The following is a 16,319-nucleotide window of genomic DNA, read 5'->3' on the forward strand; positions in this document are numbered from 1 at the left end:
TATAGGCAATTGCCACCATGCCCGGCTAATTGTTTGTGTTTTTAGTAGAGATGGGGTTCACCGTGTTGGCCAGACTGGTCTCGAACTCCTGACCTCAGGTGATCTGCCCGCCTCAGCCTCCCAAAGTGCTGGGATTACAGGCATGAGCCACCTTGCCTGGCCTCAGGTGCAATTTTTTAAAAAATATACTTTTTCAATCTGTGGTTGGTTGAATCTATGGATGTAGAACCTACAGATATGGAGAGCCAGTTGTGTTTTGTATGTATACAGTGCAACTTGCCAGATGTATGTATGTTAGTTTTCTTTTTTTTTTCCAAGACGGAGTCTTGCTCTGTCGCCCAGACTGGAGTGCAGTGGTGTGATCTCGGTTCACTGCAACTTCCGCCTCCTGGGTTCAAGTGATTCTCCTGCCTCAGCCTTCCGAGTAGCTGGAATTATAGGCGTGCGCCACCACACCCGGCTAATTTTTTGTATTTTTAGTAGAGACGGGGTTTTACCATGTTGGCCAGGCTGGTCTTGAACTCCTGACCTGTGATCCGCCTGCCTTGGCCTCCCAAAGTGCTGGGATTACAGATGTGAGCCACCGTGCCTGGCCAGTTTTCTTTTCTTTTTTTTTTTTTTTGAGACAGAGTCTTGCTCTGTCGCGCAGGCTGGAGTGCAGTGGCCCGATCTCAGCTCACTGCAAGCTCCGCCTCCCAGGTTCACGCCATTCTCCTGCCTCAGCCTCCTGAGTAGCTGGGCCTACAGTCGCTTGCCACCACGCCTAGCTAATTTTTTGTATTTTTTTTTAGTAGAGACGGGGTTTCACTGTGTTAGCCAGGATGATCGCGATCTCCTGACCTCGTGATCCGCCCGTCTCTGCCTCCGAAAGTGCTGGGATTACAGGCATGAGCCACCGCGCCTGGCCGCCAGTTTTCTTTAAATTGAACTCATAGTAGCTGGTACAGATGGATAATTCTTTTGGAGTCCCATAAGTGCTCTCAGCACGTATCACATAGAAAATAACTGTGCTGCACACAAGGGTAAATGGAGGAGATACTTGGGCAGAGGTAACCATGGTTTCCCTATGGACTGAGGGGGACATCTATATATTATCCCATACTGTTGCAGCTATCAAGCTCTTACTTAGAACACTATAAAAACAAGTGCAGAATGGTCATGACATAAAACCACATATTATGGTTAGTAATGGCTCCTTTTAGACTATAACACAAAGTCACAGAATTTTCATCTAGATGCTGATTAGTTGACAGGATATCTTGTACTATTCCTGTAACTTTGTGTGTATTCCTTTTTTTCTCACCAGCCTTAAAATTTTTTTCTTTTTTTTTTTTCTTTTGAGATAGAGTCTTGCTCTGTCGCCCAGGCTGCAGTGCAGTGGCGCGATCTCGGATCACTGCAACTTCCGCCTCCTGGGTTCTAGCAATTCTCCTGCTTCAGCCTCCCAAGTAGCTGGGACTACAGGTGTGCGCCACCATGCCTAGCTAATTTTTGCATTTTTTAGTAGAGATGGGGTTTCACCATGTTGGCCAGGCTGGTCTTAAACTCCTGACCTCAGGTGATCCGCCTGCCTCAGCCTCCCAAAATGGTGGGATTACAGGTGTGAGCCACTGCGCCCAGCCTAAAAAAATTTTTAAACTCTAATCTTAAATGTTTCTTCATTCACACACAGCTTCTTGTAAAAAAAAAAAAATTCTGTAAAAGAGCATGGATTTTTGGCTCTTTGGTATTGGGCATTTCTTTACGCTAGGAGGCTGGACATGGCTGATCAGTTTATTCTTAGAAACTGGGTGGACTTACTGTCCAGTATCTAACATGATCTAGAGACCCATCCTATAGCAAAGTTAACGTTTGGAAAAATAAATGTCATCTAACTTCCTCCCTGTAACCCACCCCGACCATACTTTTTCACAATGTTTTTGACTAGTCGCCCACATCATTTATTCTTCCCTATGGACTTTAAAATGTCCATACTGGCTGAGGGAGATAATTTTGCAGCTTCATAAGTCAAGGAGCAGAACCCTGTGGATTTATTCTAAAATCTTGAATCTATTTTAAGCTGCGTGACCCAGGAGAAATAGCTGGAAGCTGTTCTAGGAGCATGGAGTAAGGTTGAAAAATTCAGAGCAGTGTTCTTTTCTCAGTTGTTGTGACTTCAGATGTCATTCTTTGTAGATGAATCCTTTATCTCTCCAAATAGCCTTGGCCTCTCCTCACTCCACTTCAGCTACCTTGGAGAATATTTCTACTTAATAACTCAGCATGTTTGTACTACACCACCTCCACACTTACACTGCTCCTTATTTGCTTTTTTGTATTAAAGATAGTACCAAGTTGTCAGGTGTAGCTAGGCCAGAATTTGTAGATTCTTCACAGGTTGCCCATATTTTGTTAGCTATCCTATCTTGTTTAATATTCTTCTTGCATTACCACTATCCGTACCCCTATTCTGACCTTTATCACTTCATATCCAAATTGTCTTCTGAACTAGGCCTGTTGCTCTCCATGCGCACACACAGTCTTTCCCATCTTCCTCCCAGTCTCTACCTACCTAGATCTCTCCTCCTAACAGAATCTGGGTCATCCTTATATTAATACCAGAGAATCTTCTAAAAGAAGTGCTCTGATATTTTCATGATAACACCTATTAATGTACTTCCAGATATTTCGTATTGTTTAAAAGATGGAAGACCACAGGATGTAAAAACTAGAGAAATCTTTCTTACCTTCTGAATAAGTATGAAGCCAGTAGTGCTTAAATGTCAGCCTAGGAACTGGCCATTGGGCTCCTTTATTTTTGTAGTTTGTGGTCTTTGCTAGCTTTTAAGTTGACATTCAATACCCTTGGCAATCTGGCACTTGTTTACCTTTGCAGCCTTATCTCTGGGTCCTGCACATAAGCCCTTAGCTGTACACCAGTTGCCCTTCATTACAAATATGTCTTTGCTTTCCATTTATTCATTTATTCAACCAATGTTAATCAAGTGATTATTATGTTGCAGGCACTGTTCCAAGGGCCATGCTTAAAGAGAGAACTCATCTAAGATCCCTTCTATTTGTACAACTTTTTTCAGGATGGTCTCCTACCCAGAATGACTTCCTTTCCTTTGCTCATTAATGTTCTCTTCAAGGGCTGCATCCTTCACTGTATAGATCTAAGTTAATTTTCTCACCTCTGAATTACAATAGCAGTTAGTGTTTCTATTTTTTTTTTTTTTTTTTTTTACCATTTATTCAAGCACTCTCTACTGTTAAACATCGTGTCAGCTTGTTGCTGTGCATTTTATTTCATAGTAACTTTTTAGTGGCAGCATGATTTGTTATAACATTGTCTCTATATTTACTGTCCATGCATAAAATCTTTTTGATGGACATGGAATAACACCTACCTAAATGGTTATAACTGTTACATTCCTGGATAGAACTTCATATCATAAAAATGTCATTTCTCTCAAATATATATGTATGTCATTAAAGATAGTACCGAGATAGTACCAAATATATATTAAGATAGTACCAAATTACATTAAGATAGTACCAAATATATATGACATACATATATATATTTGAGAGAAATGTATATGTATATATTAGAGAGAAATGATGTTTTTATTGTGTGTCTGTACACACAAATCTAGTAAGAATTTGAATGAATTTTTCTAGATGGTGAGGAACCAGATAATACAGTTTTAACATTTATATGGAGGAATTAATGATGTACAAGACTACTCAAGAACATTTTGAAAAAGGGATGAGGAGGGGTGCTTTTCTAGATAGACTTTTTTATACTGCTACTTTAATAAAATAAGGTTGTGACACAGGAAAAGAAATTAGAGGAATAGAACAACTGAATTTGGAAATAGATCACACACACACTTTAATTGTGAGAATGTGAATCACTAGAACCTTAAGTGAAAGTAATCTGTTAAAAATATACAACCCCTTTGACCCAGCAATTCCTCTTCTGAAAACTATCCCATAGATGTCACACTACGGTGCTTTTCATTTAAATGGACAGGGATGGATGTTCATTGCTTTGTAGCAGCAAAACAAAACAGGAAACAATTTGAATGACTATAGAGGAGAAGTTGACCAAATTATGGGAAATAGTTATATGAGGATATTATGCAACTAAAAAGAATTTCTTGACCTGAAAATGTCCATGATATAGTGTTAAATGAAAAACAGAGCAAGTTACAAGGTAATTTGTATAATATAACCTATTTTGGTTTGTTTAAGGAAGTGAAACATTGTTTATGTGTATATACTTGAGCTTTTGCTCAGGAGTAGAAGGATAGATTCCAGGCTATTAGCAGTGGCTACCTAAGAGAGTGGAAAGGGAAAGGAGCAGTGAAGAGGCAAGTTAAAGCCACTGATATATCTTGGTATTATTTTGCTTGTTACAGTAAACAGTCTTCATCATTCAAAAATAATATTTTAATGAAAATGGAAATAATTCTGGTTTCTGGTAGTGACTAAGTTCAGAACCATCTCTGTTGTGTTTAAGTAGTCATATTAGGGATATCTGAGTCCTACTGCCAAGTTAGGGCAAAAAGTGGAATAACATAAGTGGAAATAAAAATAAAAGTAATTTTCTCTGGCACATATCTGGCAGCCGTCTTAAATGAACAGTGTCTTAAACTTAGAGCAGGCAATAATTGGGAAAGAGGAAGGCAAGCCTTGCTTACAAATTGATCATATATCTTATTGTGCAATTGCATGAATCCTGGAGATCAAAGAAACAAAATTCATTTGTATTTTTACTCAGAGCCTTTAATAATCATTTGCTTCTATCTGAATGTATACAGAAGACATCATAATTTGATTTAGAAAAGAAATGATAATAGTCTTCTTAATACTGTATAAGTATAAGGAATGGTGTTTAATGAGAAGATCATCTGTCATGGACTTTATTGGTCACCCTAATAGAAACCTTTGTTACTATTAAAATATGGGCTGGTCATTTGGAATGAAATTTTTGAACTGCACTTTTCTAGTAATGGTGGTTTCTCTCAACTATGTTTAATAAAATACATATGTTACAAAGTGTTGATAACCTTATGTTAAAAGCCTGAAAGACTTGGCATTTGAAATACTGCAAATTACTGTACCTTTTTAAAAAACAGCAGTATATCTGAAATGTTAAATGTTTTTTATTTCCAAGATTCAGTCGGGTCCACTAAAAATCTCTAGTGTATCAGAAGTAATGAAAGAATCTAAACAGCCTGCCTCACAACTCCAAAAACAAAAGGGAGATACTCCAGCTTCAGCAACAGGTACTTATATTTTGAACCATCTTTTTAAAATTATAGGTAAATCTCTTCACCAATTCTTTTTTTTTTTTTTTTTGAGATGGAGTTTCACTCTTGTTGCCCAGGCTGGAGTGCAATGGCACAATCTCGGCTCACCGCAGCCTCCACCTCCCAGGTTCAAGCGATTCTCCTGCCTCGGACTCCCGAGTAGCTGGGATTACAGGCATGTGCCAGCACGCCCGGCTAATTTTCTATTTTTAGTAGAGGCGGAGTTTCTCCATGTTGGTCAGGCTGGTCTCAAACTCCCGCTCTCAGGTGATCTGCCCGCCTTGGCCTCCCAAAGTGCTGGGATTATAGGTGTGAGCCAACATGCCTGGCCTCTTCACCAATTCTTTATCCTCTCTTCTTTCTTAGTGATGAAAGTGTCTTGCTCTAGTCCCTGCAGATATTTTTTGACTTCAGAAACTACCAGTCACCCCACCCTAATTTACAGCACTTGCCTGTTGAACTCTAACCTGTTCAGTATACATTTGAACTTCTTATGTTTCTCCTTTGTTGCGTCTGTCCTTGATTAAATCACCTGACTTTCTTTAATTCAGCAGATATTTACTGTCTTTTCTGTGCTAGACATTCTTGTAAGCACTGGGGAAATAGCCATGAACAAAACAGTTAAAAATTTTTTTCAGCTAATATTTCTTGATTGGGTGAGGAGAGGGAATAAACAAGTAAAACGTATAGGATGTCAGACATTGTGGGAGGGAATACTGCAGTTTTAAATGGAATGTGTAAAGAATACCTTACCTGGAAGGGGTTATCTGAGCAAAGATTAGAAAGAGATAAGGGGGGTAAGTCATGTAAAAGGATGGTGGGGAAAGCATCCAGGCAACAGGATTAACTGGTGTAGAGGCTTGACATATTCAAGCAAAGGGCAGATGAGGCTAGAGTGAATTGAGTAAGGGGAGAATAGGAGCAAATGAGGTCAGAGAGGGAGCAAAATTTTATTGTGGCAGTCCTTGGAAGCCATTGTAAGAATTTTATTTTAGGCCAGGTGCACGGGCTCATGCCTGTAATCCCGCATTTTGGGAAGCCAAGGCGGGAGGATCACCTAAGCCCAGGAGTTTGAAAGTAGCCTGGGCAACTTAGCAAGATCCTGTTTCTATGAAAAATTAAAAATTAGCTGGGGATGGTGGTGCATGCCTGTAGTCCCAGCACTCGGGAGGGAGGACCACTTGAGCCCAGGAGGTTGAGGCTGCAGTGAGCTGTGATTGCACCCCTACACTCCAGCCTGGGTGACAGGGCAAGACTCTGTCTCAAACAAAAAAAAAATTGTTTCATATTCTGGGTGGGATGGGAAGAGAATGCTGAGCCAGGGGATTGATAATTGACTGTTACTTTAAAACCAAGGCCGGGCACAGTGGCTCACACCTGTAATCCCAGCACTTTGGGAGGCCAAGGAGGGAGGATCACTTGAGCCTAGGAGTTTGAGACCAGCCTGGGCAAGAGAGGGGAGACCCTGTCTCTACAAAAAAATTTAAAAATTAGCCAGGTGTGATGGTACACACTATAGTTCCAGCTACGTGCCAGAGGCTGAGGTGGGAGGATTGCTTGTTCCTGGGAGGTCGAGGTTGCAGTGAGCCATGATAGTGCCACTATACTCCAGCCTGGGCAACAGAGTGAGACGTTGTCTCAAAAAAAAAAAAAACTACACACACAAAAGATTGATTGAGTGATTGATAGAGATTTGGGTCTTGCTGTGTTGGCCAGGTTGGTCTTGGCCTCCCAAAGTGTGCAAAAAAAAAAAATATATATATATATATATATAAACTCAGTTCTGTTCTTGATCACTGTGACCTTTCATCTTTTTGTTTAAAACTGTAATCTTTTTCCTGCTCACACGTCTTCTACCACTCTTCAAAGCAATTAAAAAGTATTCTTTGTTTAGTTGCTTTCTTTTGTCTGTCTTCATTAACACGCTTTTTCCTTTGTTACTCTTTCCATGCTGTGTAAATGTCCCCTTCTTGTGTGTTAATATTATTATTAGAAGCCTTGCCTGGAATAATGATGGTTAAAATGGAGGTGGATGCCGACAAGACTTCTTTCTTTTGTTCTTTCCCAACCATTGTCCATTTTGTGTGAGTTTATGTATGCAGTGGACAGTGCCCCTGTTTGTGTGTTATTCAAACATGTAGCAGTACAAATATTTGTGTCTTTAAGGAGTCAGATGTGAAGTGGATGGTGGTGGTGGTAAATTTCTGTGTGTTTCTCTGTTAACCCAGGAAAGTATAAATACCATGAGTAACATATGTTTATAGCACCTACAGAAGCGGCTCAAATTATTTCTGCAGCAGGTGATACCCTGTCGGTCCCAGCCCCTGCGGTTCAGCCTGAGGAGTCTTTAAAAACTGATCACCCTGAAATTGGTGAAGGAAAACCCACACCTGTGCTTTCAGGTAATTTACTTATTTCTATTTGTTCTTTTATACATGATATGCTCATCAGAACTATTTAATGCCTAGGCAACACGTAGACACTATGTATACATTTACACTGAGTTCAGGTCTTCAGAGTTTCTTAGGAAATTTTTAAAATTTAAATGTCTGAATGCATCTTTTTAAACAAGAATATTAAAGGCTGATTCCTATTTCTTCATTTTGGAGTCATTAAGAGTAATGATATGGTTTTAGAATTCTTACCACAAAAATGCCCTACACTGATGTAACTGGCCAGTACAAATGATGCTTTTTTTATATCCTGTTAGCTGTTAAAATTCTGTGCTGAAATTTGATTTCCTCTTATTTACTTTTGCGCAAGAAGAAGCATCCTCATCTTCTATAAGGGAGCGACCACCTGAAGAAGTTGCAGCTCGCCTTGCACAACAGGAAAAACAAGAACAAGTTAAAATTGAGTGTATGTAAACCAGACAGCTTCTTAAGGATTTTGGGTCATCTCCCAGTTGCTCTCTTCTTAAACTATCAGCACAAGTTTGTCATCTATCAGCTAGTTGTGGTTTCTTTTGTTGCTGCTGTTGTTTTTTAATGGCATTGCTTTATTCATCACCTTCATTTCATCTAAACTTCTTTTACCTAAGTGACAAAGGCTATTCTTAGTGTATAGTTGGTGAAAACTCCAAATAATACTAAAGATTATGTTAGCGCTAAAGATTCTTTATACTCTGGGAAACAGAAATTGATTATTTATGTTTTAGCAGCTTGCCTAAAAGTCCTTTATTTATTTTTTTGAGACAGGTTCTTTTCTGTCACCCAGACTGGAGTGCGGTGGCACTGTCATGGCTCACTAGAGCCTCAACCTCCCAGGCCAAACCCGTCCTCCCACCTCAGCCTCCTCTGTAGCTGGGACTACAGGCGTGTACCACCATACCCAGCTAATTTTTTAAACATTTTTTATAGACACAGGCATCTCACTAAGTTGCCTAGACTGGTCTCGTACTCCTGGGCTCAAGTGATCCTCCCACCTTGGACTCCCAAAGTGCTGGGATTACAGGCCTGAGCCCTTGTACCCAGCCCTAAGAGTCTTATTAATAATTGTTAATTTATACTTGTAAATAATTGTTTATTAATAATTGTAAATTTATTTGTTGGAGTCAGAATGGCTTACACTGCTTTATCATCTAGCCTCTGGACTCTAGTAGTGCTTTTATCTGACACTGGTGGGGCATGGAATGTTCTACACATCGCTGGTTTCCAGCTAACAAGCATATTCCTTTTTAAGTTTCAGTTTTATGGTTTTTTTGTCTGTTTGTTTTGAAGAGATGGGCTCTTACTGTGTTGGTCAGGGTAGTGTTGGACTCTTGGCCTCAAGAGATCCTCCCACCTTGGCCTCCCAAAGTGCTGGGATTACAGGCATGAGCTACCACACCTGGCCAAGTTTTTTTTATCATTATTATTATTTTTGCTGTCCTCGGTAGGTCAGGATTCTTAAATTTTTCGATGGTTTAAAAAAGATAATAGATACTTATCAATTTATTTTTCTGTCTTAAAGCACATGTAACATAATTTTTTGTACTGTGCTATAATATGTTGATGTATCTGGAGGTCGTGGGATGTAGCTTTTTGCTGGACAGAGAGTTAAGTACTCATGGCAGCTGTTTATAGTTTTTTGATCGCCTCGTCATTTGTTTTGTTCCTGTTTCCCTTGTAATGTGCTGGTTCTGCCCTACCCTGAGGAACCAAGTTTCTTAGAATAGCATAGGTGTCATTCTGTGCCTATGGCATTAGTTTTGCTACTTGGATTTGGATTTTTGTTTTTGATTTTTTGTATTCTTCTGATTGTGTTACAAATATTTGAGGATATTTAATAAATGACTTCTAAGTGAAATATTTCTTTTTTCCTACTTCTTTTTTCTTTTAGTCCTATTTTTTCTTCACTTTTCACTTTTCTCTCTTTATCACTTGGGCACCTTGAAATTAAGTTATAAATGTAAGATGGAGATGTCTGCTGTTCCAGCTGTTCTTTTCCTTGCCTGGTTCCTCTCATCTTTCATTTTGGGCAAAGTGAAAATTTTCAGAATTTTATCTGTCACCTCTTAATTCCCCCTCAAACTTGACTTTAAAAATGTACACACATGCGTTTGCATGTGAAATATTTATCAAGGATCAAAGGACAGTGACTAGACCTCTGAAGAGGGCTGGAAGCAGCAGGTGCCTCCCAGCAGCCCACTTTCTGTGCCTCCATAAAGTGGTTCACAACTACCTGTACTTGATATCCACTGTTCACTCGTGCATGTCATGGGATCCAAATACCACGGTTTCTCTCCCTTGCCCCTTTCTCTCTTTGTATCCCCTGCTCTCGTTTCACTTCTATCACTTCTGTCAATTTCTTTTTATTTTCTCCTTATTAGTTTTCCTCTTTTATCTTTCTTGCAGAGGTACCATTTGTAGTTCATCAGTTTCCATTTGTTCATTGCTAGTTTATGCTTCTTTTGCTCACTTGTCAAATACATTTTATTTTTTGTCATGTGATATCATTTATTTAATTAATTTATTTGTTTTGAGACAGAGTCTCACTCTGTCACCCAGGCTGGAGTGCAGTGGTGCAGTATCAGCTCACTGCAACCTCCAACTCCCAGGTTCAAGCGATTTTCCTGCCTCAGCCTCCTGAGTAGCTGGGATTATAGGCACCCACCACCATGCCTGGATAATTTTTGTATTTTTAGTAGAGACGGGGTTTCACAGTGTTGGCCAGCCTGGTCTCAAACTCCTGACCTCAGGTGATACGCCTGCCTTGGCCTCCCAAAGTGCTGGGATTACAGGCGTGAGCCACTGCGCCGGCCCATTTATTATTAAATTAGTGTTCTTACTAGCCTTCTTTCTTCAAATGACCATTTATTTTTGCATTTTAGTAAATTATCTAAAATTGTTGTTTGCTTTACTTTTTGGTATTCCCAAAACAGCATATAGAAATGTGATCTTAATAGGTGGAAGCCTTTTGAACACTGGTGTCTGCTATTTCTTGAGTCCTTTTGTGGAAGAACACTGTCCATTTCAAGTTGCCTTTGGGTTTTGTTTTGTATTTTTTGACCTGTTTTCTTATTTGTCTTTTTCTTTCTCTTGTCTGTTTTCTTGTATCTTGTCAACATTAGTGTTTTGCTATGAGTATTCCTTCTTGCTAAGGGGATGAAATGGGCACCTCTTTTTCCCTGTTATGATTGTTGTTTAAAATGAAGAAAGCTGATGGATTTGTTGAGTTTATAGCCACAATATGTAAAAGGGGCTATAGTATCCTAAATCTTGTTTCTCCCATTTGAAATACATTACCCTTCTTTGAATAATTTTGGAAAAAAAAAAAAAAAACACTTTTTATTTTGAAAAAGTTTAGATATACAGAAAGGAAAAAGTAGGCTGGGCACAGTGGCTCACGCCTGTAATCCCAGCACTTTGAGAGGCTGAGGTGGGCAGATCACGAGGTCAGGAGATCGAGACCATCCTGGCTAACACGGTGAAACCTTGTCTCTACTAAAAATACAAAAAAATTAGCCGAGCATGGTGGCAGGCACCTGTAGTCCCAGCTTCTCAGGAGGCTGAGGCAGGAGAATCGCCTGAACCTGGGAGGCAGAGGTTGCAGTGAACTGAGATGGTGCCACTGCACTCCAGCCTGGGCGATAGAGTGGGAGGGACTCCGTCTCCAAAAAAAAAAAAAAAAACAAAAAACCGGGCACGGTGGCTCACACCTGTAATCCCAGCACTTTGGGAGGCCAAGGCGGGTGGATCATGAGGTCAGTAGATCGAGACTATCCTGGCTAACATGGTGAAACCCCCTCTCTACTAAAAAATACAAAAAAATTAGCTGGGCGTGGTGGTAGGCACCAGTAGTCCCAGCTACTCGGGAGGCTGAGGCAAGAGAATGGCATGAACCCAGGAGGCGGAGCTTGCAGTGAGCAGAGATCGCGCCACTGCACTCTAGCCTGGGCGACAGAGCGAGACTCTGTCTCAAAAAAAAAAAAAGAAGTGTAATAAAGCTTCATAGATTTATCATCCAGACTAAATTATCAGTATTTTACCATACTTTTTTTTTTTTTTTTTTGAGAGAGTCTCACTCTGTCGCCCAGGCTGGAGTGCAGTGGTGTGATCTCGGCTCACTGCAAGCTCCGCCTCCCGGGTTCAGGAGATTCTCCTGCCTCAGCCTCCCGAGTAGCTGGAACTACAGGCACCCGCCACCATGCCCGGCTAATTTTTGTATTTTTAGTACAGACGGGATTTCACCACATTGGTCAGGTTGGTCTCAAACTCCTGACCTTGTGATCCACCCGCCTCGGCCTCCCAAAGTGCTGGGATTACAGGCATGAGCCACCACGCCCAGCCTTTACCATACTTTTAAGTGAAACTTTGATTCCCTAAATTTGAGTCTCATGTATTTTGTTCCTTTTTAAATTTTTTGGGAAATGCAATGGAAGACTAAATAGGAGAATAGCAGAAGTTTACAGTCATTTATGGGGGTAGGGATTTGTTTTTTAACTGTTCTTTTTTTTTTTTTTTTTTAAGCTCTAGCCAAGAGCTTAGAAGATGCTCTGAGGCAAACTGCAAGTGTCACTCTGCAGGCTATTGCAGCTCAGAATGCTGCAGTCCAGGCTGTCAATGCACACTCCAACATATTGAAAGCCGCCATGGACAATTCTGAGGTGAGTCCAGTGAATGATTAGAAGTGTTTTGGCTGTCATGACTTGGAGGACAAAAAGAAAAATCGAGGGTGGAGAGAAGTGTAATATTTAACAGGCTGCTTTCTTCTGTATGATATGGGCTTTCTCTCACTAGGGGAAGATAGTCTGGAATAATTAATCTTTTTTTGTTATTGTTTTGAGACGGAGTCTTGCCCTGTCGCCGGGGCTGGAGTCCAGTGGTGTGATCTCGGCTCATTGCAACCTCCACCTCCCAGGTTCAAGCGATTCGCCTGCCTCAGCCTCCCGAGTACCTGGGATTACAGGCTCCCGCCACCATACCTGGCTAATTTTTGTACTTTTAGTAGAGACAGGGTTTGCCATTTTGGCCAGGCTGGACTGGAACTCTTGACCTCAAGTGATCCACCTGCCTCGGCCTCCCAAAATGTTGGGATTACAGGCGGCGTGAGCCACTATGCTTGGCCTTGGAGTAATTATCTTTAAAAAACAAATCGAAAAAAGCCTTTAAATTTTTTAGAATGAATTTTATACATTGTGCTTTACTATATCTTACAACACTGATGCAGCGCAAGAATTAGTTCAGATTTGCTTTCATATTTTAATAGTGCTTAAATATTTTTGTTGTTTGCTTTAAAATTGCTATTTCCATAGGTAAACTTTTTAAGATACTTTTCAAACTTGCACGCAGTTTTAAGAAATAATACAGAGAGATCTCATGTTCCCTGAAACACCTGCTATTTTAAATGTTTATGATTATTTAATTTATGCTAAACACTTCAAAGAATGAAGTAATAACATTGACTTTTCAAAATTTAATACTGAGACCTAATAAATTATTTTATAATTACATTAAGTTATTCAGTATGTATAAATGTATCTCTAGTCCAAATCATTTAAGGAGTAAACTAAAGTAAAATACATGAATTATTAATCTTAAGGACCAGGATCATACATGGTCAGTAAAGTTACTTTGCCGTCATAACTGTAGTTTTAAAAAAAATTTTACACACACTTTACATTGTTTCAGTCATATGTACTTATATTACAAAAGAGTTTAACTGGTCTACTCTGATGTTAGTAGCAAGAAACTACAACCTTTGACAATTTAAGGAAAATTCCATTTTATTTAAAGTCCAAGAAAAATACTTAAATATCAGAGTTCAGTCAGCAAAGTGGAAACCACCTAGGAAATTTAATTTGCTGGTTACCAATATGGGAAGGCTAGAAGTTGCGTGATGTGAGGGTGTTGGGTTCAAACCCAAGTAGACCAATATCCCTCAGAAGGACACAGATTAGAAGCTTTAAATGCCATGTTACTACTTGGGTATAAGGGTACACAAGGTGGTATTTCATCTTCCCAGCGCACATAATGTGTAGCACATGGTGATTAGACAGTGTAAAATCTATTGCAGTCAAGATTTTACAATCTAATGGTAGCAGTTAACAGGTGAGAGTATTAGCTAATGTACAAAATAGAAAAATGTATGAACACATTTTGAAATGTTAAGAATGAATTCCAGCTTTTGTTTTTTCTAGTACAAGAAGCTACAGGTGCACATGTAATTTCTAATATATACTGAATAACTTTCACAAAGCAGTGTTTGTGAAGAGGTGGATTTGGTAATACTAGGATTTAGTTTGATTGTAGGGGAATCTGTGTCTATTACAGGGTAGGTTTTCCTTGGACCTCTGTAAGCAGGAGTACCTTCAACAAGGGTGATAAATTTTGGCCCCTAGATGTGTCATTGACATTTACATGCTTTGTAATTCTATTTGGGTCAGTTCATGTGGCCCAAATCAGCATCCATTCTTTTTTTTTTTTTTTTTTTTTTTTTTTTGAGACAGAGTCTTGCTCTGTCACCAGGCTGGAGTGCAGTGGCGTGATCTCTGCTCACTGCAACCTCCGCCTCCCAGGTTCAAGCAATTCTCCTGCCTTAGCCTCTCAAGTAGCTGAAATTACAGGTGCCCACCACCACACCTGGCTAATTTTTGTATTTTTCGTACAGAGAGGGTTTCACTATTTTGGCCAGGCTGGTCTCAAACTCATGACCTCAAGTGATCTACCTGCCTCCGCCTCCCAAAAGTGCTGGGATTATAGGCGTAAGCCACCATGCCTGGCCGCAAATCAGTATACATTCTAGAGGTATTTTATTTTCAAGATGACTAAAGTGGGCCAGGCGCGGTGGCTCATGCCTGTAATCCCAGCACTGTGGGAGGCTGAGGCCGGTGGATCATTTGAGGTCAGGAGTTCAAGACCAGCCTGACCAACATGGAGAAACCCCGTTTCTACTAAAAATATAAAATTAGCTGGGCATGGTGGCTCATGCCTGTAATCCCAGCTACTCGGGAGACTGACGCAGGAGAATCGCTTGAACCTGGGAGGTGGAGGTTGTGGTGAGCCAAGATCGAGCCATTGCACTCCAGCCTGGGCAACAAGAATGAAACTCCATCTCAAAAAAAAAAAAAAAAAGACTAAAGTGGAAATTCACTGAAACATCAACTTTATTTTTCACATCGTAAGATATACTTTGCAAAATTTTACATAGAACATTCTTTTTTTTTTTTTTTTTTTTTTTTGGGAGATGGAGTCTTGCTTTGTTGCCCAGGCTGGAGTGCAATAGCGTGATCTCGGCTCACTGCAACCTCTGCCTCCCAGGTTCGAGCGATTCTCCTACCTCAGCCTCCCGAGTAGCTGGGATTACAGGCACCCATCACCACACCCATCTTAGTAGAGACAGGGTTTCACCATATTGGCCAGGCTGGTCTTGAACTCCTGACCTCAGGTGGTCTGCTCACCTCAGCCTCCCAAATTGCTGGGATTACAGTTGTGAGCCACTGCACCCGGCTACATAGAACATTTAAAAAGCGATACATGAAGAAAAGTACAAATATTTCTTCTAAATGTATGGACTCTTAACCTGGAGTTGAGTCTGTAGATAGAATTCAGGGGCTCATTGAACTTGAAGGAGGGAAACATCTTTATTTTCCCTAGCCTCAAATTGAAATTTAAAACCATTTTCTTCAACGATGAATATTGGCAACAAACCACAGTAATGTTAGCAGTACTGTGACCATGTCACCAATAGAAAGCACAGATGTTTTCAGATCACATTATAGTACTTGCAGATCTCTTGAATATTATGTATGCTCATCACTAATAGGGTATTTATTAGTTCTACCACTAGATCTTGTTTATTATTTCACATAATTTTTTGTTTTTGAGACAGGGTCTTGCTCTGTCACCCAGGCTGGAGTGCAGTGGTGTGATTACAGCTCACTGTGGCCTCATCCCAGGCTCAAATGATCCTCCCACATCAGCCCCTCAAGTAGCTGGGACCACAGGCATGAGCTACTACGCCTGGCTATTTTTTTTATTTTGTTGAAATGGAGTCTCACTATGTTGTTCAGGCTGGTCTCAAACAACTGGGCTTAGGCGATCCTGCTGCAGTGCTGGGATTACAGGCATGAGCCACTGCACCCTGTCTAGGCCCTGAGTGTTCTGGGTACCTTGCACACTCTCATAGTGTGAGACTCTTGCTGCACTTAGTGGTATTAGAGTGTTAGAGAATTTTCTTCCTAATGTTATATATTCCCTAAATATGAGCCAGCTCTGCTCAAAAAAGTGTCAATCAGTTCCATAGCTGGAGAAAAACATGTTGGATCTGCCTAAGATTTTCAAGGAAGACTTTTTTTTGAGAAGTAGTCTTTCTCTGTCGCCAGGCTGGAGTGCAGTGGCGTGATCTCGGCTCACTGCAACCTCCGCCTCCTATATTCAAGCAATTCTCCTGCCTCAGCCTCCCGAGTAGGTGGGATTACAGGCACCCACCACCATGCCCAGCTAATTTTTATAGTTTTAATAGTGACGGGGTTTCACCATGTTGGTCAGGATGGTCTCGATCTCTTGACCTCGTGATCTGCCTGTCTCAGCCTCCCAA

The 16,319-nt window shown here is 40.4% G+C and overlaps 1 protein-coding gene across 7 annotated transcripts in view; it reads left to right on the plus strand.

Moving 5' to 3' along the window:
- Positions 1-16,319, plus strand: part of IMMT (inner membrane mitochondrial protein) — a 41,682-nt gene that overhangs the window by 20,562 nt on the left and 4,801 nt on the right. The window contains exons 4-7 of one of the 7 annotated variants that reach the window (XM_054547959.2): positions 5,165-5,276; positions 7,601-7,702; positions 8,064-8,159; positions 12,251-12,387. In XM_054547959.2, the coding sequence (XP_054403934.2) occupies positions 5,165-5,276; positions 7,601-7,702; positions 8,064-8,159; positions 12,251-12,387 (447 nt within the window). Of the gene's footprint in view, positions 1-5,164; positions 5,277-7,564; positions 7,703-8,063; positions 8,168-12,250; positions 12,388-16,319 lie in introns of those variants that run through there. The other 6 variants (XM_054547963.2, XM_054547957.2, XM_054547958.2 and 3 more) reach the window with 6 other exon arrangements.

Source organism: Pongo abelii, chromosome 12, assembly GCF_028885655.2.
Source record: "Pongo abelii isolate AG06213 chromosome 12, NHGRI_mPonAbe1-v2.0_pri, whole genome shotgun sequence".
Classification (NCBI taxonomy): domain Eukaryota; kingdom Metazoa; phylum Chordata; class Mammalia; order Primates; family Hominidae; genus Pongo; species Pongo abelii.